This window comes from Phytophthora cinnamomi, assembly GCF_018691715.1.
Source record: "Phytophthora cinnamomi strain GKB4 chromosome Unknown Contig53, whole genome shotgun sequence".
NCBI classification, from domain to species: domain Eukaryota; phylum Oomycota; class Peronosporomycetes; order Peronosporales; family Peronosporaceae; genus Phytophthora; species Phytophthora cinnamomi.
This window is the reverse complement of record NW_027150986.1, coordinates 3,501,496-3,528,180: the sequence shown is the minus strand read 5'-3', so window position 1 is coordinate 3,528,180 and position 26,685 is coordinate 3,501,496. Positions and strand designations below refer to the sequence as shown.

At 53.3% G+C, this 26,685-nt stretch overlaps 9 protein-coding genes across 9 annotated transcripts; 4 read left to right on the top strand and 5 right to left on the bottom strand.

Moving 5' to 3' along the window:
* Positions 1–1,045: 1,045 nt before the first annotated feature.
* IUM83_01019 (Abnormal spindle-like microcephaly-associated protein) lies at positions 1,046–2,309 on the bottom strand (the record flags this gene model as incomplete). Its single annotated transcript, XM_067924847.1, has 2 exons — positions 1,046–1,168; positions 1,239–2,309. The coding sequence occupies 2 exons, from the start codon at positions 2,307–2,309 to the stop codon at positions 1,046–1,048; spliced, it is 1,194 nt and encodes a 397-aa protein (XP_067789232.1).
* A 114-nt stretch (positions 2,310–2,423) lies between these two features.
* On the top strand, positions 2,424–4,324 carry IUM83_01018 (uncharacterized protein; the record flags this gene model as incomplete). Its single annotated transcript, XM_067924846.1, has 6 exons — positions 2,424–3,146; positions 3,206–3,379; positions 3,449–3,544; positions 3,608–3,702; positions 3,770–4,019; positions 4,082–4,324. 6 exons carry the CDS (start codon positions 2,424–2,426, stop codon positions 4,322–4,324), a joined length of 1,581 nt encoding a protein of 526 aa, XP_067788760.1.
* Positions 4,325–4,798: 474 nt separating this feature from the next.
* On the top strand, positions 4,799–6,557 carry IUM83_01017 (CorA Metal Ion transporter (MIT) Family; the record flags this gene model as incomplete). The annotated part of the gene is made up of 2 exons (XM_067924845.1): positions 4,799–5,132; positions 5,206–6,557. 2 exons carry the CDS (start codon positions 4,799–4,801, stop codon positions 6,555–6,557), a joined length of 1,686 nt encoding a protein of 561 aa, XP_067789499.1.
* A 701-nt stretch (positions 6,558–7,258) lies between these two features.
* On the bottom strand, positions 7,259–8,716 carry IUM83_01016 (putative mitochondrial protein; the record flags this gene model as incomplete). Its single annotated transcript, XM_067924844.1, has 4 exons — positions 7,259–7,603; positions 7,669–7,884; positions 7,959–8,546; positions 8,639–8,716. 4 exons carry the CDS (start codon positions 8,714–8,716, stop codon positions 7,259–7,261), a joined length of 1,227 nt encoding a protein of 408 aa, XP_067789400.1.
* Positions 8,717–8,821: 105 nt separating this feature from the next.
* Positions 8,822–10,171, bottom strand: IUM83_01015 (uncharacterized protein; the record flags this gene model as incomplete). The annotated part of the gene is made up of 3 exons (XM_067924843.1): positions 8,822–9,214; positions 9,283–9,582; positions 9,653–10,171. 3 exons carry the CDS (start codon positions 10,169–10,171, stop codon positions 8,822–8,824), a joined length of 1,212 nt encoding a protein of 403 aa, XP_067788542.1.
* Positions 10,172–14,297: 4,126 nt separating this feature from the next.
* Positions 14,298–15,143, bottom strand: IUM83_01014 (GDSL esterase/lipase; the record flags this gene model as incomplete). Its single annotated transcript, XM_067924842.1, has 1 exon — positions 14,298–15,143. The coding sequence occupies one exon, from the start codon at positions 15,141–15,143 to the stop codon at positions 14,298–14,300; it is 846 nt and encodes a 281-aa protein (XP_067789054.1).
* Positions 15,144–15,804: 661 nt separating this feature from the next.
* IUM83_01013 (3-deoxy-7-phosphoheptulonate synthase) lies at positions 15,805–16,914 on the top strand (the record flags this gene model as incomplete). Its single annotated transcript, XM_067924841.1, has 1 exon — positions 15,805–16,914. One exon carries the CDS (start codon positions 15,805–15,807, stop codon positions 16,912–16,914), a length of 1,110 nt encoding a protein of 369 aa, XP_067788540.1.
* A 35-nt stretch (positions 16,915–16,949) lies between these two features.
* Positions 16,950–19,254, bottom strand: IUM83_01012 (E3 ubiquitin-protein ligase; the record flags this gene model as incomplete). Its single annotated transcript, XM_067924840.1, has 4 exons — positions 16,950–17,005; positions 17,102–17,110; positions 17,226–17,305; positions 17,384–19,254. The coding sequence occupies 4 exons, from the start codon at positions 19,252–19,254 to the stop codon at positions 16,950–16,952; spliced, it is 2,016 nt and encodes a 671-aa protein (XP_067788762.1).
* A 1,746-nt stretch (positions 19,255–21,000) lies between these two features.
* Positions 21,001–26,601, top strand: IUM83_01011 (regulator of chromosome condensation (RCC1)-like protein; the record flags this gene model as incomplete). The annotated part of the gene is made up of 10 exons (XM_067924839.1): positions 21,001–21,080; positions 21,170–21,223; positions 21,303–21,333; positions 21,423–21,561; positions 21,621–21,756; positions 21,836–21,899; positions 21,983–23,083; positions 23,609–24,874; positions 26,225–26,474; positions 26,555–26,601. 10 exons carry the CDS (start codon positions 21,001–21,003, stop codon positions 26,599–26,601), a joined length of 3,168 nt encoding a protein of 1,055 aa, XP_067789399.1.
* Between the last annotated feature and the right edge of the window lie 84 nt (positions 26,602–26,685).

Below are 26,685 nucleotides of genomic sequence, written 5' to 3'. Positions count from 1 at the left end.
AGTTGTGGATGAAGTGCCATCGTAGAACCAGCAGGAGTCGCCACTGCTCGACCGCCGTTAGTGGTGGAGCTTGTTGAGTCGGAAGCCGTTCCCTTTTGGCTGCTCACTACATCCTGCAGCCACTTGCGTCGGATTTCTTGAAAGCAAGCGTCATGGCCGCGCAGTAGAGCCACTCGCCATGCAGTGCGGTCCTGATCATCCTTCACCGACACATCGGCACCAAACGCTAGCAACCGTGCGACGGCGCGTAAATTTCCTCGCGCAGCAGCGATATGTAGCGGCGTGAACCCCAAAAAATCCTTCGCCTCGAGCGGAGCGTGAGGTGCCTTGGCTAGCAAGGTTTCCAAGACGGCCATAGCATGCTCGGCTTCATCATCTGGATCAGCAAATATGCTTCGATAGTCGTGTGCATGGTGTCGACTCCAAGGAATCAACTCCCCGGGTTGCACAACGTCAATACCGACTAACAGAGCTTCATGAATCGCTGTTCGTTGAGTCCATTCGTCGCGCTCGGCGCCTGTAAAAGTCTGGGGGAAAAGCTGCAGTAGCTTTGCTACTACCGTCTCCAGTCCTCGTCGTGCTGCTTCGTGAAGAAGAGTTCGTCTTCGTCCAGGCAGTACGTGGTCCTTGAATAATGGCGTCGTCATTGCGAGAAGATATACAGCCACGCGTTCATGGCCGTTCGTCACAGCTAGGGACAGCGGCGTGAATCCCTTGGCATTTCGCGAATACACAAGCTGAGGTGCTGCGCTTAGCAACCTTGGTAATACCAATGTCACGACCTCTAAGTGACCGAACTTGGCTGCAAGGTGCAGCGCCGTGTTTCCACCTGGAACACTCGCCACAGACACATCGGCTGGTTCAAGTCCTGGTAAATCGTCGCCCACGGCAGTCTCAACCTCTTCAAGTCCCATTGTAGCTGGGTCGAAGCCGTCGAGTAGGTCTACCACGGCTTCAACGTTGCCTCGTCGAGCTTGTACAAGCAGATCGGCTTCCTGGAGGATTCGTTCACGAGAAGCTACCAACCGACCCAGAAAACCTCGCGCTATCCGAGTAACGTGCATCGCGCAAATCCATCCACGCTCATGCGCACGCTGGACGCCTCGCCTTCGAGCACGTTGGCGTCCAAGAAATCCGCGCACCACGCGTTGAATGGATAATGTGCATGCTACATGAACAGCAATTTCTTCAGCACGACGCATCTTGACCACATGAGCACGCTGCAGCATGCCACGCACCAGACTCTGCATGCACGCCGCTCCACTATGACCAAGTTCCTGTGTGTTGCGAAGTCTGGTCTGGTTTATCGCCTTCGCAGCAAGAAGCCGACATCGCACAGCACTCTGAATCTTGAGCGCCGAACGAGTTTCTCGTTGAAGACGAATGGACCGAACACGACACCGCGCTTGAAAGCCCAAGAAGAGTCTAGCGAGCGAACGCGCAAGTGCCTGTCGTCGAGCCTGCTCACGTTGCATCCGCAGCTTCGCGGCTAGATATCGAGCAACACACGCGCGCCATGCTCCTTGAATGATTGATGCGCAATGCTGTCGCCGTTCATAGCGATGAAGAGCGCGCAGCTTCGCCAGCACCCGACGAGCGCCCCACTCTCGATAAGCGTTCTGAATCCGGGTAGCCGCGTTGTTCTGCTTGGTCATCAGACGCAGCCGTCGATCCTTCTCGCCGAGGACGATGGCCGTTCCTTTCGTGACTTGCAACAGACTGCCACGGATGCGTTTGCGCACGAGTAGCTTCTGCTTAATGCTGCGGAACTGCCGACGCAGCACGAAGCCTCGACGCACCCGTTGAATCACCAGTGCTGCCTGGTACTCTCGTCGTGCTCGTGCTCGTCGAACATCCTGAAGCGACTGCATGAACGCGCGTTGCTCTCGAACCAGAGCGAGCGTTTGCTGTTGCTGGGTCGGGAACGACTTCGCCGTAGCGTACGGAGATCGCGCCTCGGGTTCGTCGTTCTGGTTGTTGTCGGACTGCCGCAGTCGGTTCAAAGCTTCTCGTGCTCGCTCTTCGGCCCATCGAGAGGCCTCGTTGGGGACATCGGAGCTCTGCTGGACGAAAGCAGGAGGGTCCAGTGGGTCGTATCGAGGCAACGGCAAAGCGGTGGTGACCACGGATACGACGGTGCTGTAGGTGCACCGACGTGTGCCGAAGTACAGACTCGGAGTGAGGCTCAATCCCTGCTTCACCGTCACGATCTGGGCCTGGCGCAATTCTTCTCGAGCTTGCAGCCACGCCTGCTTCCGCTGGGCCAGTGACGGCGATGCCACCTCGCTCGACTCCACCGTCCCCACCATAGCGGCGATGGATTCGCCGAGCGGATGCGGCGCTTAAAGCGGAACGGCGAGTCGCGCGTGGCCTTCAGCTTCAGCTTTGGAGGAGTCACTACGTAACGTCTCGTTCACAGAGGAATGCTCTCCGTCGTCGATGAAGCTGCACCGCCGACGGAGAAGGTGGAGCTGGGGCTGGAAGCGGTGTCATTCCTTGAAGCGGCTTCGGTAGACTCGACCACCGTCGACAAGTCGAGTGAAGTGCAGGTTGCAACCACTACGGATGAACCTCAAGAGGTGGACGAGTCTTTAGATGAACTGGAGTTAGCACTGCAGAAGGCTTTGCAGGTTAGGCGGTTTGAAGGGCTGGAGGACTTGAGGAACACATTGCTGGCCACGACGCAGCTCACTACGTCGAATGTCATCTCGACGGTCGTGACGGCACTCCCACATCGTATGGCACGCCGTAAGAGAAGCAAGGTATCAACACCTCCGATGGCAGCGTCCACAAGTAACCAGGAACCTCGTGAGACTGTCTACGGAGCCCCCAAGTCGATGTCTGCAAGGTTAAGCAAAGGTCGGAGAGGGTCTTCTCCACACCAAGCGCAGCTACCGACGTTCCGACGCAGCTTACCAGCTCTAGCGATCCCTGCTGCTCGACTGCACCGTGAGCTGCTACTGGAGAGAGATGCGTTTATGGCGCAATTGACTCGTGAACGCGAGGAGAAGACCCAGCTGGAGTGCTGGGCGGCGACACGAATCCAGGCATGTTATCGAGGCTTCCGAAGTCGACCACGTGCGGTAGCTTATGCTCGACGAATGAACAAGCTTGCACTGCGCAGCGTCTCCTGCATTCGACTTGACGTAAGTACCATGTTGCTCTGAAGTGCATCCTCACTGCATACTAACATTTCGGCTTTTAGCTCGCAGAAATGCAGGAAAATTTGCGAGTGCGTGGTAACCTCCCTGAAGACGGCGAGCCTGGCGGCAAGGAAATACCGACACTTTGGCGACAAGGAGTCAAAGATCGAGTACGGCGCAAGCGTGACGTCAAAAACCGACACGAAGAGCGCCAACTTGCTGCTACCTGCATCCAGGTATTTTGTGTGTTTTCCGAGAAATCTACACTTTTGAGTATGCTTGACAGCGGCTTTCATTGTTCGTAGGCATGCGTTCGAAGGTTTCTCGCCAAGATTGCGTATGGCCACCTCGTTGCACGAGCTCGTGATGAGCGGTGTCTCCTTGCCATTGTCAAGATTCAGGTAGTGTAGTGTGCCACCAGCACAAAATCTGATGCAGCCTTAACTAACACTTTCACATTGCAGAGCGCGTTTCGTGGGTATTATCTTCGTGCGTGGATTCAACGGCTGGTGCCAAAACTTCAGTATAATGCAGCTGTGCAGATCCAGGCTCTTGTCCGGTGGGTCACCCTTTCAGCGACGAAAGCATGAAGTGAGCGATTTAACCTATCGAATTGTGCACCGCAGAGGAAGCCAAGCACGAGAGCGTGTGTCCATGCTTCAATTTGAGCGCAAATGTGAAGAACGGCGACGAGCTGGGTTGCCATTCCAGCTCACATTGAGGAGTCGGTCGTCGATACTTCAGCCGAGCTCCACTTCTGTTTCAGACAGCCCGCGAACCTCCCTCCGAGTTTTATATGAGTATCGAAAATCTTGCGCCTCGCTTGAGTTTAAGACTGCAAAGTGGCGAGAGCAACGGAGCTTCCTTCGAATATTTGTAAGTTTAAACATCCCTCGTTTACATTTGTACAGAGATACTAACTCTGTTCTCGCTTCCAGAACGTGGCACAGAAGCTGGCTGCGCGTCGTGCGAGGCTCGTGCACCGCTGGAATTGGACCAAGACGGTTGTCCTGGATAAGAGGCGGCAGAGGCGGGTCAAACGAATGATTTCCGCCATGTCATCATCGATAGCGCCGTTCACCACTACTAGAGTAAGAAGCGGCGGTAGAACTCCACAGCGACGGCTTAGCACCAAGCCTCCAGAATTCTCGCCGCCTCCGCTACGCGGGTCTCAGATCTAATAAATCGGCTCTCGATAGTGCTGTCGAGGCGACAAAACAAGCCCCGCGCTTCAACAACGCATCTCGGTGCGCAACGTCGGTCTCTGTGCAGTTCCCGTCTGTGGTGGTAAATCGTTGCTTGATCTCTCTGACAGATTGCACGCGCTTAGCTAACAAGTTCCTATAGCGCACGCACCGAGAGCGTTTGGAGTGCACTTGACTCATTAGTGGTGCCACATGCAAATGTGTCCAGCACATGGCCCGAGAGCTTGGTACGAAGGTATCATTTCATTCTTCAAAGTGGCAGATCGCGAGCAAGTGACCCAGATGAACAGGCCCTTGTTGTCACCGGATAGCCGCAGTGACGACGATGTCATAGCGGTTGTCGCTCACCAGGGCAGTACGCAGTCGTCATCTTCTCAAAGCGCTGATACAAGGACGGGCTTGAGAACTGACAATGTCCGCAACTCATGGAGAAGCTCGCCCGCAAGCCCCATGCCAGGCAATCCACCTGTTGAGCAAATCCCCAACAACAAGGTGGAGAGAGCGAATAGCTTCCGCGGCTCGTCACAAGGTTCAACATCGCCAGTGAATTCTCCTGTTCACCCAGCCACGTCGGCAGCAAACAAAGTAGTGAATCCGATCTCCGTAATCGGGGACAGCATTCTTCTTGTCGCCCCAATCGGTTCCAGCCAGGACTCAGACGATGTGGCCTGGTCGAATACTCTTGGTGCAGATGATGCAACGGACGATTTCTCTATCAGAGATCCCCACTTCGACCTCACGTCAGCCAAAATGACCAAACTCTTCTCTTTGTGCAACCCCGATGGTACGTTCGAAGCATGCCGTCTCGATGTGTGTGTTGGTATTAATGCTGGTTGACTGCTTTAATGGGCACACAGACAGCGAAATGTTGTCTTATGACGGTTTTCGGTCTGGGCTTGGGGCTATGGGCATTGCTTGTGACAGCGACAAGCAGTTCCAGGCCTTTGTTGATGTCGTTGACGACGATAAGAGCGGGACTATCTCGTACGGAGAATTTCTGAGCGCCATTCAGGAGATCAAGCTAGCCCAACTCTTTAACGACGCATTCGTACGCACGATGCCCCCTCTCTATGCGAGTTTGAAGTCCCGCTCCGAGCCATCTACACTTGGATCGATCGAGTACTCTCCTGATCGCATCCGAAGTGTGTACCCCATTAACCGCGTCAAGAGCTTTATCTACTCGACGAAGCCCGAGTGGGCTACTGTCCGCTGGATCAACGTTGAAGGTCTCAACACTCTGCTTATCCGGCGTCTTTCAGTTCGTTATCGTCTCCATCCCCTGGCGGTGGAAGCCACGCTCAGCTTGGAGATGAAGCGCCCCAAATACGTGAAGTACGACGAGCACTCGTCCCTTGTTCTCCAGACTCTCCACCCACGCAGCCTGGAGATGGTGACGGCGTATCAAAACATGTACCGGGCCTCGCTGTTGGTTCTTCCTGAAGATGACTCACCTTTTGATCTCATGGATCAAGGCGAGCTTGAATCTAGGCTGAAAGAGCTGGAAATCGGGCACGTGATGACGTTGCCGGAGCAGTTGAGCTTGTTCGTGATGAACGGGGTGCTCATCAGCGTTCAGGCAGCGAGGACAAACACGCTATGGTCAGCGCTGAAGCAGCGACTCAGCGTCTCGTACTCGAAGGTTCGTCAACACAGCACAGCGTTTCTCGTGTATACCATCATGGACGTCTGCGTGAATGAGATCTCTCCCATTTCTCAAACGTTCGGCGCCAAATTGGTCATGCTGGAACGCTTGATGCTACTGGAGCCCCGCCACTTCGACCTCGGACGAATTGCTAACTGCTCGAAGCAGATCAAGGCGCTCCAAATGCACTGCAAACCCTTGTTCGAAATCATCTCCAAGTTGGTGGCCTCCGATGACTACAAGGGAGAGACGCTGCAATACTTCGCCGACATTCAGGACCTGCTCACCACAATCGAAGCGGAGTGTGAACAAAATCTTGATCGCTGCCGCAGCCTCGTTGACGACTTTAATAACGCTCGCTCAGCTCAGCAGAACGACGCCAGCTATATCTTGGCGCTGATAGCTGCGATTTTCTTGCCCGCGCAGTTTCTCACTGGAGTTTACGGAATGAACTTTCCCTATATTCCAGAGACAAGGTATCACTACGCTTACTTCATCTGGTGGGCTGTGATGCTGGTCGTCGCTGCACTCATCGTGCTGCTTTTCAAGCTCAAGAAGTGGCTGTAAACCTGTATTGTGTGAATTCTCACCGAAAATAATGTTCGTGTCGTGCACCAGTACTGCAAAATATAGTATACCCTGGTAACACGATTGATATGTTTTTCGCCCAATACCCCTCTTCCAGTCATACGCGGCATTTGAAATTAAGCTCTGGACAGCATTGAGGTTCTTGCACGCAACGCCAATATTCTTCCAGTCTGCCAGGACGAGCATACGTTGGGGCCATGATGTTGTTTTCAACGCTAACACTAAAAGGTGGTGTCGCTCTGCCGGGTGCTCTCATCGCGCACATGATCCATCGGTGAGGTGATCTAGCGGAACGAGTACGTCTGCAACTGTGTTATTTGTGTGTGAGTCATGCATTTACGTGGCATCCCTGTCTCTTACCATTACAGTAATGGTACTTCAAGTATTACTCGCTACAAAACCACATTCAAACGCAGCGCATGGTGTACTGGGGGCCTTGTGCAGGAAGCGTCTCTGCATCTCATATTACGATATCACAAAAACCCATGCAAAGCTCTCAATATTTTTTGTTATGCACGTTTTAGTTTCTTTTCAGAGATAGTATGTGATCTATGTAGTGACCCCAGCGTCAAAAACTAAGCTTACAAACATAACTTGTAGCGATTATCTTATCGCTCGTCAATTCAGATCGCCAGAAGCAGCCATGAGTAATAGTTGAGCTCCTTTCCGATCACCGAGTTTTAAAGCGGAAATGAAAGAAATAACGGCTCCCGTGGACACACTCGTGAAATCTCACCCCGATTCAGTGCTGGTATCTCGAAGCAATTCCAGAAGAAGAGCATGAGCTGTAGCAATAGAACACTCATGGCGCCTAGCGCGACGTACGAGAAGCCAAACGGAAAAGAGAAGAGATAGATGTGAAAAAGTGTGAAGAGGCAGAAGAACAACGGCGGGAAGTACGCTTGTGAGAGTCGAGTTCGGACGCTAACGACCGAGAACGACTCACCCACCCACATAACCGTCATGACGCCGAACGCAAGAAATCGATCTTTGTACAACTCGAACAGGAAAAACAGCATACCCACCTGACCACCAACCAGAACGTTAGATATTGAACATAACGATCAGTGGCTGAAACATTAATTCTTACCATCACGGGCACGAACATGAGCGACTGGGCGAAGAAAGTCACGACCAGGTTGGCGAACGGTATCTGCAGTTGTTGACGGTTCTGAAACAAAGCCGCAAATGTGATCATCCGCTTCTGAGTCTCCATGAGCACGAAGGCCACGAGCGCCGTGACGACGAAGAACAGGAATAAAATCGTGTGCAAGATCTTGAACTTCATAGCCACGAATCTCAACCACTGGTGGCAACAAAAACAGCCATTAGCATAGACCTGCCTGGATCGCAATCTACAGGCAACCTTTCAACACGCACACTCTGCGCCGCTGCCGCTGGGTTGAACACTCCGTAGCTCATGTCGACCACGACGCGACTGTCCTCTCTCATGAAGAATCCTCTAGCACCGTGGTGATTTATTAATTGGTTCACCAAGATCGTGTCGAACCCGATCACTCGATCACGTATCAGCGTCCACAACGGTAACTCGTCGAGCCACCGGAGCTGGAAACACTGCGACTTCATGGGCAGGTACAGCGTGTCCATCGTTACGTCTGTCTGGAGAGCATCGGCGTGCTCCAACAGCGCCAACAGACTCTTCTGTTGCGCGTAGACGAAGCCCAGCCCCGGATCTTGGCGCACCAAGACGCCAGTTGTATTGCCCGACACTGAATATGAGCTTAATGACCCCGTGACAAGGCTCCAGTCGGCAGCTTCGGCGTCCGGCAGAATCTGGATGCGGAGCAGCCGTAGCTGCTCGTCCTGAAGGCTGTAGGGGGTCTCCAGAAACTGGTCCAGACAGCCAACATGGCCCCCGTCACTGATGAAACTTGTATGCAGCAGGAAACACAGCAGAAGCAGGTGGGACGCAGCCACGAACAGCACCAACTCGATTCGCTCCAGATTCTAGAAAGGAAATTAATTTTTGCACGCGCCACAGAAAGCGTTACTGGGCGAAATGGGTATGCACGGGAAGCCCGGAGAGAGGGGAAGGTCACCTTGGCGCTTAGAAGCCGCTGGGTCCACTGGATGAGCTGCGCGTGCAGGCGGAAGTAGACCTCCTCCATGTCCTCCATGACGCTTCAAGTCAGATTGTGCAGTTGTTATCAGTTAATCAAAAATACTATTAACTGAAATGTGATATGTGACGTGTGCAGGATGGGTACATTTACACAAAGTGGCTACATTTGCGGTTGCTCCAGCTTCTCGTGAAGGATGTGCGAGTACAAGTGCATTTTGGCGCACCACGCTGCGAGCGCGACGTCCTGGACGTATTCGACGTCGCTTTGAGCCGCGGAGAAGTCGAACGCGCTCTTCTCCATGTAAATCTGGAAGAAGAACTGGACGTGGCATTCTTGACCGTCTTTGGCGGGAGTGAGGAGAGTCCAGTGGTGGCAGCGCATGTGGAGACCTGCAGTGGGCAGGAATGCGATGTAGTCGCGCACCATTGAGATTCGGTCGGAGGCTTCGAAGCGGTTGGCGAACATCAACCCGTTCATTGAGATGGCGCCACGCTTGGAGTTCAACAGCAGGTCAAAGTTCTTTTTCACTGCGTTGGGGCCTATTCGATTCATCTACACAGAACACAACAAGCATGAGACACTATACGAGAGGATTGCCCACATGCACAGCTGAACCTTACGAAGCGATAGGACTTGTTCTCGTATTTGCGCGGGGTGGAGTACTCAAACCAGAGAGCGTCACCTGCGCTCTTCATCGAACAGGGCACGGTAAAAAAGGTTGAGCATTCGAACATCTTGCCGCGCTTTGGGTCAACTTTCGGGACCATCTCGCTGCTGTAAATTGTTCCTGGGCGTGTTGGGACTACCGAGTTCATCTCCTGGTACAGCATGCCGGCTCCGCTCCGTAATTGGCCGATAACTGCAGCGTTGTCGAATGAACCGGCAAGTTGACGAGGCCAGCTGAAGACTACCTCCTTATCCTGCATTCACTCATCAAGAGAACTTAGTATGACAGTAAACATTCCACAAACTCGAACGTGCTCAACACACCTTCAAGGCAGAAGTCTGCTGGATAACTGCAAGTATCGATTTACCGAGCGCTGCCTGCCTCGCCAAGACCGTTTTCAGCTGGTAGTTGACTGCCTCAGATTGCTGTCGTTTATGAAATTCCTCCATCGCCTTAAGACTTTGGTTCACTAGTGCTTGAGAAGATGTTTGCCGCGGAGAGACAATTTCTCCTTTCATTTCGTTGGATTTTCGCCGCTTCAGGTGCACAATCCACTCTTCCAGTCCCTGCATTTGTGATCGCAGTGCTAGTACCTCTGCTTTCTTGCGTCTGCTCTGTTCTGTCGAGTAGCCAGGCTTATACTTTCTCTTCCGTTTGGGCTTCTCTGGCGCGGTCTTCGTCGATCGAATGAGGGGTTTGTCGTCACCGACGGACGAGTTGTCGTCACTGCTCTCGGCTGTCGGGTCATTATCAGTGGAGGCCCTCTCCTCGGCAGAGTCAATTAACGCCATCGCAGCTGACACCACGTCTTCACTGTCTCCATCCAGCAAAACCAAGTCCATATTGTGTGTGCGCGCCCCAAGGCAAGAGTGAAATTGGAAGCTGTATTGATCAAGCAGCAAAGGATTATGCGGGATGTGAGTTTACGTAGTGGTTTACTACCTCTACGGTATGTGATTATGCGGGATGTGAGTTTACGGTTCCAAGGCACATGTTTACTGCCCGGGGAGGGCGCCAAGTTTTTGTTTAGCTGGTACTGGCGCCGCGGACGCCGTGGTTGCCAACCACTGGTTGGACGTAAAGTACAGTACCTGTAGGCTAATGGCTGTAGCCAGCACAGCACACAGCACATGTACGTTCCTTAACAACGATGTAGCCGGAAACATATATCGTATTACTGGTACATTACGCAAGACCGTACATCTACAGTAAGCGTTGGTAGGTACATGTTTCAATTTGTGAGCTCGGTCGATATACAGGTACAGTACCGTACTGCTGTCTCCCTTGAGGTCATTCTGACTGGCAAACATTCGCCATAAAACTTGTACTGGTACATGTACTTCGAAGTACTCGAAATAGTACTGCATGTACATATTGCCGGCCAACGCACCAACGCGATACTCTCTCGAGACAAGACAACTCCCGTGTTGCATGCGCAGTACTGCGCGTTCCTGTTATCTATTGCTGTAGGACTAGCTTTTGCACTTCGTGAGTACTGGACGCCGCCCAAAACTGCAAGTCTGGATATGGGGTAGATAGACCCCCAACGAAACGATTTAAGTCTGTCATGTCTGATCTTGCCCATTGCAGCGGAGGTGCTCGCAATAACAAACGCTGAGCACATCGATCCGGTCCGGAAGCGAAGCACCCAGAAGTTTCGCCGACAGTGTAGGACGCATTGATGAACTCGTGTAGTGTCTGCAGGATGAAGAAACGGTTGGGGGAGCCGGCGGAGCTCCCTGAATATATGGCCAAAGTGTATGTAAAAGCCAAACTGAATAGGACATGAACTACTTCCAGTACTGCGGCTCCTGCTAGCCAGTGAAGCCGCAGTTATCGCAATATAGCTTGTCGATCACAAGTCATCAAGTTTGTCGTTGTAGTACACTAGATTTCTGGCTGGACATCAGCTTTTGCGTTATGCTGTCATTATGCTTTGCGTTATAAGCAAGATTCAGAGTCGCAGTCATCACGCTTGCCGTGATTGACTGCAAGCATCTGGCGCTGCTGCTAGCTTGGGCACTGCCCAAGCCAGTACTAGTAAATGCAAGTATTACCATGCATGTTTGCTGCAAGCGTTGTATCCGCCTCTGGCAACCACTATACCGGTAAATAGTCATATTTTCAAAGCTGTGGGACACTCATTGATGGTATTTGTTTAAACTAAAGTCGGGCATTTTAGTAAACAGGCAAACTAGTGGTATTCTCTAAAAGGAAAGGCCGTCCGCAAGTATAACCTGTAAATCTCCAGCAATGATTCGATGCGTCGGCTTGAAGTCATCAAGTGACACTTTGGCGTTACAGGTTATTGCTTTCTCCCGAAGAATTGCCCGGAGTCCATGGGTCTTCGGCGACCCACTTGCTGGCCGCTGGGAACTGCGAATCTTCAAGTGCGCTGACCAAAGCAGGAAACTCGGTTCTGAGCTTGCTTTGCAATTGTCCGTCAACCGCTTGGTAGCCCGCTGCATTGAAATGAATACCATCCAGCAGCATAGCATTTCGTGTTTTCAGAGGCATCGCGCTAAAATATGTGTACAAATCCAGCACAGGCACCTTAAGCGCATTCGCGACTTCCACACAAGCCACAGAGTAGTTCCCCGACGCAGCGTCCGAACGATCCAAGAGGCCTCGCTTCCCGTCAGTTCTCTCGGCAGCGTTCTTAGCTCGAGCGTCATCGTCAATGTGTGGCGGCGTGATCAGCAAAATGTTAGCGTTTGGCGCTGAAGTCTGGAAGCGACGAACGATTTGTTGCAGATTCTCCTTGTAATCGTCGATCGGTACGTGCATTTCTGTATTGCTTCCGTTGATCAGTGCTGCATCGTTGGTACCTAACCAAACCGTAATAAGGGACGGCGCGGTGTACGCTCCGGTACTGATCTCGCGTTCGAGTGTGGGTACCACGTACTTGAGGAACCATTTCGTGTTATAACCCGAAATTCCGCGCGTAATCACGTCGCTTGAGAGCGTGTACCGGGACCCCAGCAGTGCCACCCACCCTTGCAAGTTCGGGTTTGTGCCGTGTTCAGTGAGCGAGTCTCCCGTAAGCAGTAGGACTGGACGTGGTTTGGTTTGGCCGTCTGGGGCAATTGAGACGGTTGTCTGCGGTGCGACCGACGAAGTAAAGATCGTTGCCAGCGCGAAGCAGACCCCGACGAGAGCTCGAAAGACGGAAGAAGCGTGCACCATGTCGGCAGCAAAATTGGTTGTGAACCGACGAGGTCAGAGTGGTTGGGGAAAAGCGAGTCGTGTCACACAACCCACAGAAAGGAAAATGTGCTGACCGATCGAACTACATAATCAACGGGCACATTATCGTGGGATTGGAACTCTTCCAAAACTACATATGTACGTGTACATATACTCGAGATCTCCTACAGGTAGGACTAAGCGTTTTGAACAGTACAAATCTTTCGGTTCAAATAGGTTATCATTTGTGTACAAGTTATATGATATCGCATCTCGGGTTTTATCTTGTCGTATCCTATCCAAAATGATTTTACACCTCTAACATATCTGAAAGGTACTGATTGTGTGCGTGATCAAAAAAACTTAGAACATGTATATACAGTATTAATACATGTATCTGTCAACAGTGATGTCACAGCCCCGTAATGCTGCAAAACCGAGCCAAAAAAGCCAGTCATTTTTGCAAAGAGTGAGCAGAATGCCGAGGTTTCCTGGCCAGCGTCAAGCGGACGTCCGGCACCAGGAAAGCCCCCAAGAAGTTCCTGCGTGTGGTAGTGTTTTACCGCTTTATGCTGGAAGTCATCACCTTCTACGAGAAGCCTAACACAATATCCGCAACTGTTAAGAAAGTCCTTCCCGTGCTATCAGTAGCGAGCCAGAGGGAGAAAAGCGGCAGGTTTACCCGTGGTTCATCCAGCGTGACTCATAGCAAAGCAATGTGAGTCGGGGGCAGCCGCTCACTTTAATGCTCTTGCAATGGGGGCGGGGGAGGTGGCGGTGGAGGTTGAGGAACGAGGAAGAAGCCTAACAACATTAATACACGTACCAGCACAGTGGATATCGTTGTATTTGCATTTACATGTACATGTATCAGGGGACAGTTCTTGTGAATTTCACCTGTACATCTCGTGTACAAGTGCAATGCGACAACTTCAATATTCCTGGGTATCATGTAGGAAGTCTCAAAATTCGGTACATGTACTGCCCAACGGACCAAAATACAGCACATTTGAGTACATGGCTATTACACTCAAAACTTTGCTTGTGACGAGCGACTTGCATTTTGGTTTGATGCCAGGGCCGCCAGCCGACAGCTTGTGCTGGACGTGGTGCAAACTGCACTTACAGTTAGTTAGTCTGTGGTTGCGGAGTACACTACCGCATAAGAACCGCTCATACAAGTTAGTCGAACTAGAGTACGGAGGCGTTAGTGTATGAAGAATCAAGCACGAGCACGATCGTTTCCCAAGGTCACGGTATAAAAGTCCAACAATGCGGGTTTGAACGTGAAAGACTGGTAGCCGATTAAGCACTAATTGTATCGGATTGGTAGAAATGGTAGCCAATAGGAGGTAGATATAGGAATGACTCACCTTTACGGTAGGTATAGTGAAGCCAGGTTAAAATACATACGGCAGACGTAGGGCGGCTGTGGAAGCTCCTAGAAGCTTCCATCCGTCTGAACTGCGGGGGCGGCACTCTTCGTTTCGCACGCCCTCCCCCAAGTCAAGCTTCTTCCTGTTAAACTAATCCTCAAAAACCTGCATGGCAGATTTTCAAGCAAAATCGAACGGTTTGAGATTCTACAGTAGAATCACGCATAGGTTAAATTGCTGAATTGGAGATTTATCCATTTTTTTTACTTCGAAATAATATAAAAGTGTAGCGCACGAGAGCTCAAGACCTTCGTATCTCTATGTCATTTTGTATACTTAACCCCCCAAGTACAAACTAACTTCTACCGTTTAACACCTTTTCCAGTCACCCCAGCACCGCACCAAACTAGCCAAGTTCTACAACCTGAGACTTGCTATCAGCAACCCACGGATCAGTTGACACCCATGTGCTTGCTGGTGGGAACTGCCAAACCTGAAGAGCCTTATCCAAAGCAGGAAACTCTGCTGCGATCTTGTTTCGGAGCTGTTCATCCACCACCTTGTTGCCGTCCTGATTAAAGTGCAGCCCATCCACCAGCAGCGCGTTCCGTCCTGCCTCGGACATGGCGTTGAAGTACGAGTTCAAGTCCAATACGGTGACATTAAGCGTCTCGGACGCTTCAACGCAAGCACGAGCATATTTCTTCGTCATGGCGTTGGACCGATCTACCAAGCCTCGCTTAGAGTTCGTGCGTTCGTTGGCGATCTCGACTCTGGCGGAATCGTTGACGTGCGGCGGTGTGATCAGTAAGAAATGTGCGGTGGGCGCTGCTACCCACAAACCGCTGATAATCTTGATCAGGTTCTCTTTGTAGTCACCAATAGGGACGTGAGTCTCTGAGTTGCTCCCGTTCCAGAGTGCAGCATCGTTGGCCCCGAGCCAAACTATGACGAGCGACGGGGTGGCATACGCTTTCGTCCAAATTTCCCGATCGACGAGAGGCACCACGTCCTTGACGAACCACTTGGTGTTGTAACCCGAGAGTCCACGCACGACGATGCCAGCTGACCGCGTGTATCTCGACTGCAACAGTGTGACCCAGCCTTGCGTCGCGGGGTCTGTTCCCTTCTCCGTGAGCGAGTCCCCCAGAAACAATAACACTGGGCGCGAGTGAGAATGATCCCCTGAATTCTCTGCGATAGTCGTCACGGACCAAGCGAGGGCTACAGCAATGAAGAGCGAGGCTACCATCGTGCTGATAACGTGGACAGTTTGTGTCATCGCGTCTGCGGCGAATTGATTTGTGGGGTCATGGACACCTCCGCGTGATAGCTGTATCCAGTTGAGGAGTGCTATAACAATGCGCCGAGCGTAACGGTGGAGTCTCATTTCGGCACCTCTTGACGCACCTGTTCCACTTGACCTCAGCTGCAGCGAGTAGCACTACTCGACCACTTCTGGGTATGAAGTGGTCGTTCTTGGTGCCCATGCACCACCACAGTCAACTTCAAGGCGGCGACTAGATAATTTCTCTTTTTTTCGGGTTTCTCGAGGAACCTCGCTCACCTATGAACCACACAATCGGTGGGTGCGATGAAACATTGGAATCTTGCGCCACGTTTTTGCCTAGCTAAGTTACAGGAACATGATACATCTTCTAGCTGCAGTGTTCTCTCCAGTGTACTACTACTAGCAACGAAGACGTTCTTTATACATCCACTGTCACGGATATGTAGCCATATAAATTATCGCCCCGGGGATACAATAATTTTAAGGTTTAATTATTAAACCTTCACATATTAATCCCCCGGGGGCACTATTCAATGACGTGTTCCGGTGGTGGCGCCGCCCTCTGCCTCACTTCTGAACTTTCCGTCTACAGCTCAAGTCTCCACTTCAACTTCGCCCCATAATGCCGTCTCGCCCCACTTCTGAGACCGACCGCGCCGCTAAGCGCCAGCGTCTGGAGGACCGCAACGTCCTGGCCATCAAACCGCTCGTGCCCCCAGCCTGCGTGCTGGAGGAGCTGCCCGTGACGCCCGACGTGCACGACCTGGTGGACGCCACGCGCGCCGCCGTGTCGCGCATTTTGCACGACCAGGACGACCGCCTCGTGGTGGTCGTGGGCCCGTGCTCCATCCATGACGTAGAGGCTGCGATGGACTACGCGAAGCGCCTGAAGGCGCTGGCCGACGAGCTCAAGGGCGAGCTGCTAGTCATCATGCGCACCTACTTCGAGAAGCCGCGCACCACCGTCGGCTGGAAGGGGCTCATCAACGACCCGGACCTGGACCAGTCCTTCAAGATCAACAAGGGCATCCGCATCGCCCGCAAGCTGCTGCTGGACGTGAATGCGCTGGGACTGCCCGTGAGCCTCGAGTTCCTGGACACCATCTCGCCGCAGTTCACGGCGGACCTGGTGTCGTGGGGAGCTATCGGAGCTCGCACGACGGAGTCGCAGCTGCACCGTGAGCTCACCAGTGGTTTGTCGATGCCCGTGGGCTTTAAGAACGGCACGGGCGGCAACCCGAAGGTGGCGGTCGACGCGGCAGTGGCGTCGTCGCAGCCGCACAACTTCCTGGGTCTGAACGAGCACGGCCTCGCCTCGATCGTGCGCACCAAGGGCAACAAGGACTGCCACGTGATTCTTCGTGGCGGATCGAATGGACCGAACTACGAGCAGAAGTACATCGACGAGGCCGCCGATATGCTGACGAAGGCCAAGCAGCCGTCCAAGATCATGGTGGACTGCTCGCACGGCAACTCCCGTAAGCTGCACGCCAACCAGCCGAAGGTGGCCAACTACCTGGCAGGCATCGTGGCGGAGGGATACACGAACGTGCTGGGTGTCATGGTTGAGTCCAACATCGTTGAGGGTAACCAGTCCCTCGGGGACGACCCATCCAAGCTTGTCTACGGTAAGAGCATTACCGACGCGTGCATTAACTGGGATGACACCGTTACGGTCCTGAAGGAACTTGCATCCGCTGTCACCAAGCGCCGTGGAAGCGCTGCCAAGTAGATGTCTGGCTTTGTTCCAGATCACTGTAATGTGATTCAATCCATAGACTTGTACCAATACTCTGACTGGGTATCGATCGCCGTGATAGTTCCTGGCAAAATTGAGTTGATGTTAGGCAAAACTGCAGCATCGACTAGTTGAGGTTGTGCTGCTCAAAGGCACAACTCGTTGGAAGACAAGTCGCTACCAAGGGACACTCATCCGACTCGGCTTGCTACGACGTCGCACAGGCGTTGGCACAATAGGCCTAGTGTGGTTAGATGACGCCGGCTGTCTCAATTGAGCACGGGATCCTCGACCCCGGCCCCGACCTCGACCACCCGCTGGTCGCCTGTGAGATGGTGACGCTGATGAAGCCCATTCCCACACCACCAAATCTTCACCACGAACTCTGTGTCGACAGACAAAACAGGATAGAACGTCAGCGAATCGGTAACCATCGTCATCCTGTCAGCCATGGTGGACATACCTCATCAAACGCGTGGTTATCCGTGAATCATCGTTCACGACTGCAGCGACTTTCGGCCAGACCGACTTGCAGAGCCATGTACGGTCTTGAAGAGATTGCTTCTCGAACAAGTCGTCGCGCAAATGGTCCACTGGGTAGAATCGATCAATCCTGCGCGTCCGGTCTAAGAGGAAGAAGCGCACCTCCTTCACGAATCGATCCACGAGTTGGCGCTCCGTGCGGTACAGAAGGAACTGCCGGTAGCTGAAGACTAGCGCTGTGCCCAATGCAACAGCCACTGCAATAAGCTTGATGTGCGAATAGAGTTGGTGTTTGGCTCGACATGACCATGGCACGACGCCTCCACCCACAACGAGCTGACTCTGGTCCTCAGTCACGAAGATATCCTTCAGGTTGCGCAGTGCCATGTCTAGCGCACGATTGAACACGTACTCGCGAGGCAGCATCGACACAGCCTTCCCGAACGAGATTGTTCTTGTCACGAAGACCTGCACATCCGAGACCAGCACCTCGATCGATGCTGTCAGGCCATTCGAAGGCTCAGTGTCACCGTCTGAAGTAAGGTAGCTCCACAACGACACATTGTCACACGCGTTCTTCGCAGCCTTCTCAACGACGAACTTCTGGATACCAAGCGCAAGCTGATCGAGGCTTTGTTGCACTTCAGGATCCTCCTTACACAACCCGTACTGCAGCACGTACGGCGGCGCGCAGGAAATCACAGAGCCATTCAGGCAGTTGCCGTACACAGGACAGGGCTGGCACATGGGTCGCGCAGCCATCGCGGTGCTGCTAATGAACGGCTGCAGAGCCTTCGATCGATCAAAATGGTCTGCTGGGTCGGCAAGCACGAACGATCCGTCGTTGGCGTCGATCCACTCGCTATCGCAGTAGGGCAGCGGCGGCTCCAGCAGCTTCTTGATAAGCGGTGCTGCCACCACCATCGCACACAGCAGCAGCGCCCCCGACATGAGCCACAGGAAGAACTGACGCCAGTTCATGTGCATGACCTTGCTGAGCCTCTGGATCTTGCTCTCCGTGGTCTCTTCGTCCGTCTCGGCCTCCTCCTCCTCCAGCTGCGCGCGCTCCTCCTCCCGATCCTCTACCCCCACCTGCACCTGCATCTCCACCTCCTCCTGCTCCACCACCTCAAACAAGTTCCTCTGGAGCTCGGGGCTCTGCGGGGGCGTCTTGAACTCCTCCCCGCCCTCTTCCCGGGGCTGCTCCTGCTTCATGGCCGAGTACTCACTTCTGATCCTGATGCGTCTGCGTCTGAGCGTCTCTCGCTCGCGCTTCTCGCTGCTCGTCAGCGCCTCCTCCGACGGGAACCGGCGCTTGACGCGCGGCGTGGAGGCGCGCAGCAGCGTCTGGAGGATGTCGTCGCCCTCCACCGTCTCGAGGCTGGCCACGAGCGGCACCTGCTCCAGGTCCACGACGCCCTCGCCCCCTCCGGTGCTTGTCAGCGGCACTGCAGCCGGTGCAGTGGCCTCCTCCTCCCGGCGGCGGGGGCGGCGCGACGGCGGCTGCGGCTTGGGGCTCGTGACCGACGGGTCCGCGTAGCGGCTGAAGAGCGTGAGCTGCTCCACGGCCTTGGGCCTCGTTCGCTTGGGCTTCAGCTGCTGCGGTGGCGCTGTTGTTGCTGTTGTTGCTGCGGCTCTGGGCTTGGAGGAGGAGGAGGAGGAGGAGGAGGGAGGCGCGCGCCGCGTCTTGAGCTTGGGGCGCGGCTTGTGCGCGGCCGCGGGGGAGGACGCAGCTGCTGCGGAGGCTGGAGCAGCTGGAGGACGGGGCTGTCGACGCTGCCGCTTGCTGCTCCCGGGCGCGCCGCCGCCTGAAGGCGAAGGCTTGCGCTTGCTACGCGCCGGCGGCTCCATCGGAGGCGGATGCCGCGTCAGTGCGGACGGGAGACGTACCACTTTTTTGGTGTCGTACTTAGAGGGGTGAACGAGCACCGAAATGGCTACATATTATACCTGATGCTCGCATGTATTCATACTAAGTATTATTATTGGTTGTGCCTAGTTGCCTGCTGCATGCTAGTTACTTAAAGTACTGGACACTCAAGATAATTGGCTTTTTGTTTGTTAAACACCAACGATGACGCAACAACGAAATCGATAAGGTCGCCGACGGGAGCAGCGCGTTCTCAGCGGTGATTAGAGCGGTCTCAGTACGTAGAGCAGGCTAATGAGCAGCTACTTGTTGTTACCAGAGTGTAGCGTAGACCAGTGGAGATGCTCTAATAGCAGAAGAGCGAGACTTACCGTTGAAGAGCACCATACGATGAAAGAGCATGTTTACATAGTTGCGAGGTGTAGCAAACTAAGAAAAAATCTTTTAGTTATGCATTTTGCCGGCATTGTGAGTCGCGGGACAACGGTGATTGGGACAACAAGGAGATCCCCCCCCCCAACTTCAGTGACACATCTTGCCTCCCCGTAATGTAGGCGATAATGATATGACAGCGTTTCCAGCAAAAGTTGAATCAGTGTAGTCATCGAATCCATTCATGGTATGGTACTACATACACACATACTGGCATTCTCATATCGTTCGCAGAGCTGTATTCTGCATCGCCTCGTGACAATGTCAACACTAGAAGCGTTATGATCACTTTTATAGCGTAATGCGCCAAATCGCTTTAGGGGTTAATTAATCAACACAAGTTCCTGCATGGAGCACGCCCTGGATAGGTCAAGTACGATGCAACCCTGGATCGTAAAAGGAGCAGCAACGTTCCCTCGTTCAGCAGACCAGCATAACCCCATCCCCAAGTCGACTATGAAGGTTCCAGGCGCTATCATTGTCGCGGCCGCACCCATCGCTTCCGCCAGGGCCGGTATTACCGGCCCGGTAACCCCGCCAACCTCCTATCGGGGTTTGGCGACTCAATTAGCGTCAACCAATTCGCCTTCTCCGACGTGAACCAGGCCGAGCAGACCGCGACGCCACGTGACGGCAATGCAGTAGCAGCGAGGCTTGCGTCAAAAGCTGCTCTCTGGGGTACGAGCCAGTGAATGACGAGAACAGTGTCGAGTACTTCAATGACTGCGTCTGGCGCAGTGCACCCAGTACCCCCACATTTCGGCGCTCTACATGTCTGACGTGCGCGACAACTTCGACGCACGTCCGGGTACAATCGCCTTGGTGGACAGCACGGAGCACTTGCTGATCGATGACGGGCTGGAGGAGTTGTTTGACAGCTATTCGCCCCTGAAGGAGCGGACAAGCTATCTGTAGTCGTTAACGTCTCTCAAGCCCGCTCCAATGATCAGCTGCCGCACCAAGCTGGAGCAGGAGAAGACCAAGTCCGACCAAGGCGCTGCTAGGTGAAGCTGAGAGCACCCAGTTGGGCAGCGCTGTATAGAGCTCAAGTATTAAATAAATTAAGTACATGCACTTCGCTGTAAGTGATCACGGGCCACGTACAGCCACGCTACATAATATCCCATCTGTTTCTGCATCATCATTAAAATGTAGCCATGTCTCGACACTGCGACTAGTGCTACCGACTCTAAGAAACGACGTCTCTGATTGGCTGCTGTTGGTACCCGTACAACGCCACACCCCACCACATAGCGCATCACTCTTCTACTCTACCTCGCCCTACCCGTTCTACCATGGCGGACGCGCCGCCCCCGCGCCTCCGCGGCACCATCTGGAAGCGCAACGCAGGCTTCCTACGCGCCTGGCACAGTCGGTCTGTCGGGCTGGAGGCCGCAGCGCTGCTCGTGGAAGTCTCCGAGTTCTAATACATTCGATGCTGTTTTATGCGTTCTCGCGGTGCAGAGCGGCGGTGGTGACCGCCGACGGATTTTTGCTCTACAAGAAAAAAGCGGACGGGTGCAATATTTGTAAATTTTATATTATTTATATTTTAATTGTAAGTAACCTCTACCTTTCTATTTTACTGTGATGACAGGGGCAAGGCCAAGGAGATCGACCTGGTCAAGGTGAGACCGCCACCTGGTCTCGAGTGTGTGACCGCTCGGTAGAGGAGAGGTTTAATTTTTGTATATTTTTTTAAAATAAATTCTTGTAGGCGACATTTGCGGCGACGATCGCGCAGACCAACGGGTACTACTGCTTCGAGCTGCAGTATGGGCCGACGCAGATCGCAATTGGATTCCCGAAGCTGGAGGAGGCGCGGGTGTGGCTCAGTGGCATGATGGAGGCGGCCGGTACGGTGACAATAAATATTTGGAGGTGAGGGATCGAGTGGACTAATGAGGTGGCGCAGATGAAAACAGTGCTGGACGACGCGCGTGGGTGGCGAACCTGCGTCGGATGTTGACGCTCAAGCTGCGTGACAGAAGAGAGCTGGTGCCCGCGATGGCGGACCGTGACTGGTTCAGTGAATGGAATTTCTGTCTGCGGTGAGGAATTCGCCTTTTCTGGATTGGGGTTGCTGCTACCCGGGAAAATGTTTGATGGTGTGCTGGTTGCTGTTGACAGCTCGCTGAAGAATGATAGAGAGCCGATCACTGCTCGACAAAGACGACTGAAACGACTGCATACGGCGCGTTTGAATTGGCTTGAGCTTTTTTGTTTTATTTGTTACCCTAACGCAATATTGTGTTGGTTCTTTTTGCCGGGATTTAGATTTGGTTGCAGTTCGAGATGTTCACCGAGATTCTGGCGGAGATTTTCTTTTCGTCGGTGCAGCAGCGAGATGCCCTTGGAATCGCTCGAATTGAATCGTTTGAACGGGCAGCAAGTGATTATGCCCTGAATGGTGGTGTCGACCAGAGAGCGGCTGAGTTTTCCCAGAGTGCAGGGGCTCCCCATCCCAGTTTGTTGTCATCGATGTCAACTTCGTTTCTTTCTTCCACGACAACGTCAAATGCTGGCAACGACAACGATCTTAGTGCGGGAAGCGCCTACACGAAGCGTGACGACGTGGATGAGATGAAACTCGCTGGTGTTCACCTGGAGTTCGCGTCCAAAAGTTGGCAAGGACACAAACGTCTGGCAAAAGAAACAGCGCTATTCGCCAAGTTTCGCTCGCTCATGGAGCTTTTCCTCTCCGAAAGTACAGCAGAAGATGGAAAGCTGCCTGGATCTCTGCGGGCGGTCTTGACGAAGCTGCCGTCCTTCCCGCTTGTCTCTGCATTTTCAATTCGAGGTGTAAGCGTGGTCGCTATTGCTGAACCACTCAGGAGCGAGCGCTCAACGCTCTCGACCATTGACAATAGGGATCTTGCAGGATTGAGCGTGGCGCTTCGTGAAGCCAAGATGCTGCGGTATTTCCCGTACGAGGAACTACCCGAGCTTGTTGTGCGAAAGTTTCCTGGTAATGTAGCTCCAACGTTGGTGAGAGTACACCCGCGTTACGACAACGTACTGGTGAACTCGCTGCGTTCACCTATGGTGCACGGTGTTTTGATTCGAGCGGTGCATGGAGTGAGTGACGACACTCGGCGAGTTGAGCTACTGTCTGCTCTTGATGTGAAAGAGCTAGTGCGGAACAAAGAACCCCACTGGATCCCGTATCTGGATCTCGTGTACTACCAACTAGACAACGGAGCTTCCCCTGTCGAGAACTTGGCTGCGAAGGAATTCTTGCTGAAAACCAGTCGATACTCAACGAGCCAACCGCTGTCTGGCGACATTGTCGTCACCGTGGATGCAGAAAAGAGTAAATTACTATTGGATTTGCCCGAAGCGTTCGTGAAGAAGTATGATGTGGATATCCATCCACTTGTTCGGAAGCTACAGGGTGTCAAGAAGAACAGCGCTATCTTTGCACTTGCTGCGTCAAGCCCGACATTTGCCAGAAGCCAAAGTGGTCGATCCCGTCCAGTAGACACTGGGTTGCAGGTGGCACACGAGTATGAAGACGGTGTGAAGAAGCTGTTCGTCCAACACATCAAGGCATTTGCGGCGCAGCTCGTCACTCTCGGAGACACTGTCGAAACCAAAACAACTGGATTTGGCATGACAGGGAGGCCGAGAGCGCCAACTTGGAACCAATCTCAAGGAAGTACATCCCGCGGTCGCTTGACTCGGTCAAACACCATGACTTCTATGCCTCGCCCTGAAGACATCTTCTCCTCATCCTCATCCTCATCTTCAGGCTCCCAACACACCGAATTCGAGCCAATTACTCAGCCTCCTTTGCGTCGGCGGATGTCGTCGCTTAGTTCCATGGCGCAGACGATAGGAGCAACTGGGTTAACCGACACCAATTCCGGCACGTATGTTATCGATACGCTACATTTGCGCCAGGCAATGCGAGAAGGTGGTGTCAACGTGCGTTTCTTGCCGCTGGTGTTCCAGTATTTAAGCAGCCGTGACCAGCTAGGCGTCCAAGTTCTCGTTGCAAGCGAAATTGTGGCTCGATTGGCGAAGAACTTGTTCCGATACCGCATGCTCAATGAAGACACAGGGAAGACGAGTCGCTGGAAATCGAGAAAAACACGTCTGATCAAGTTTATCGACTCCATCATGCACGGCCTATTCCACAAGAATCTCCCCGATGGGCAATGCTCGATTCGGGAGTGCTTCGGAGATCAGTTTTGGGACATCGACGGCCCCATCATGTATTCCCTGGGAGCTTTTTCGTCCAGTTTCGCGATGGATACAAAGGCTCAAAAGCAAGTCGTGCATTCTTCAAGCTCTTGCTTGGATAAATATCGCGATTTGCTGAAGGTGAACCCAGCCATTCTTTTTAACAGTTTGCTGCACGTCTTCCAGGCTCGCTTAACCAAGTCGATTTTGCCAGAGCTGCACGAGAATCGGTTCGTGTCCGTTCCCTTTCTGCGCACCGAAGACGACCTGACGTTTAACTACGAAGAAGATGATCCCAAGCTCGCCATGAAAATTCACGAAGGATTGCTGTGGAGCAATTTACAGTTTTTCCGAGTCCAGTTCGAAGCGTTGAAACCCGAATTACCTGTCTTGAACGGCGGAGAGCAAGCAAACAACAAGAGCAAGCTGGGAGTGCGGACAGAACTGACGACGTGGACTCAATACTACCGGATGCTGTCGCAGATATTTCGGCAAAGCTTGAACCAACCGCACTTTACTCGGCTAGAGAAAGCTACTCAGGCCTGGCAAGACTTGACTGCGGTACGAGCGCACCTGAGCTTGGCCCTGCGGGCTGCTGCAGCTCCTTCGTACCACCCGTCAGGCAACAGCAAGATATCTGCTGTAATCCGCGAGCACTGCAGCTTCGCATACTTGCGAATGGCCTCCAGCAAGGCGCTATTCCCTATCGAGTACAAGCTAGCCTTGCGCTGCCTTGAACTAGTGGGCTCGGGAGAAGAGCTGGCGAAGGCAATGGAGGAGTGTGACGAGCTGCTAGAATGGCTGAGATTCTTCTATCGGCCAGCAAACCCATCGCAATTCTCTAAGGGATCTTCATCCCACCCCGTATACTCGATACAGTATTCGTCACATGAGAATGAACTGGGAGATCAACGACAGGAGGACGCGCTGTTTTCACTGCGAGAGAAATTCAAACGCCAGCAGTCTCGAAAGTCTTGGATGTCGGTAATGTCAAGCGTCGATGCATACTGCCGTCGCATCGAGGCGATGAGACGGGATCCAGTAGCCGTCGCAGCAGCGAGAGCGGTGCTGTGCGAGATGGGTTTCGCATCGCGTATGCCGTCGGCCCCGCTAAGCCCAACAAGCGCCTGGGAAAATGGTTCGGTTATGGACTTGACTGTGTCGTGGACTGAGAAATACCAAGCGCCTTTCAGGTTCAACCCTGAAGACACATTAATGCCGTCGTCGATGTATTCATCACGAGGGGATGCGTTGTGGTTCATCGAATGCTTTTTCCTGCCCCCGCTCGCGAACAATTCACTACTCGTTGCTGGAGACGCGCTTGTGAACAACGACGAAATCTCTAGCCGAATGACGAGTGTTCGTGCAGACGTCGTTGACGAAGGACCCATTCCAGGGCTAGCCTTAGCATGGGGCACACCGCTAGGCTTGTCGTTGGATGAAGAGGCTCACATCAGCCAAGGGGGCCGCTCCGCGACTTTATCGCTGCGACCAACAACCGACAATGTGTCGTCGATCAGTATTGCATCATTTCCTCCCCCGCTACGTCGAGTGATACAAGTGGCTTGTGGATATCGACACACCGCACTCATTACGGATGATCGACACTTGTATACCTTTGGTCACGGCGAGTGCGGTCGTCTAGGTCACGGCAACCAGGAGGCTTGCACGGAACCGGTCGCCGTGGGTTATTTTACCAGCCTCATACAAGCTGAGGGCGTCAGCGTTGGTGGAGTTGTCGACGTCTCGTGCGGTCGCGAGCACACCATGGCGGTAACTGCGAGTGGTGATTTGTTCGGATTTGGTTGGGGTGAAGCTGGACGCCTTGGAACAGGCGAGACCGGCAGCAGTTTATACCCGACTCGCGTGACCGATCTCCAGAACATTGCTGCTGTAGCTTGCGGTCGAGAACACACACTGGCATTAACAAGGAAAGGTAGAGTGTTTGCCTTTGGAGCGGGATTCGGTGGACGTCTTGGAAACGGAGCTGAGACGGACGAGGAGCTGCCATTTGCTGTACAAGGCCTAGCAGACTACAGGATTGCGGCGATCGATGCTGGAGAATGCCACTCGTGCGCGTTGAGCAACGAGGGCGACGTGTTCACGTGGGGGTTTGGCAGCTCCGGAGCGCTAGGCCATGGTACCCGCGACAACTGCTTAGAACCACGACGTCTTGAAGGTCCGTGGGCTAGATATCCTGTCGATGAGGTCGACGGAGAAAACCAATCGAGTGAGACGTCCGTCGTCACCTCCATCGCATGCGGAAGCTACCACACTATAGCTGCTACCAGTGACGGTGTGCTGTATGGATGGGGTGACGCTGCTGCGGGACAGTTGAGCGTCGATTACGTCACTGCTCCAGATATGGTTGTGCTCTCCCCGCAGAAGATTCGCGTGCCGACCAGCTCGGGGATCCGTGGCGTTGCATGCGGCACCTTCACGTCGGCCGTGTGCACGAATCAAGGTCACCTCTTCCTATGGGGCTCGCCGGCCGCAGGAAACGGAGCCCAATTGGACGTCGACGATGCGCGCGTCAAAAGGATCTGCGTTCTCGCTGAATTCGAGTTCTCTCAGGTCGCCTGCGGTACGTCAATGTTTCGAGTGTGTTTGTGATATTTCTTTCATTACCTCGAGCTAACTGTGGGTGTGCTTTGATGGGAGCAGGAGCGTACCATGCCGTCGCTATCACCCGAAGGCTAGAGTACTGCTAGGTGTTGATTTCCTGGGGTGGTCGTCACCTATCCATCCATGTAGGATTGTTGTTATTCATGAAGTTCTCCAGTTGACACTGTCCG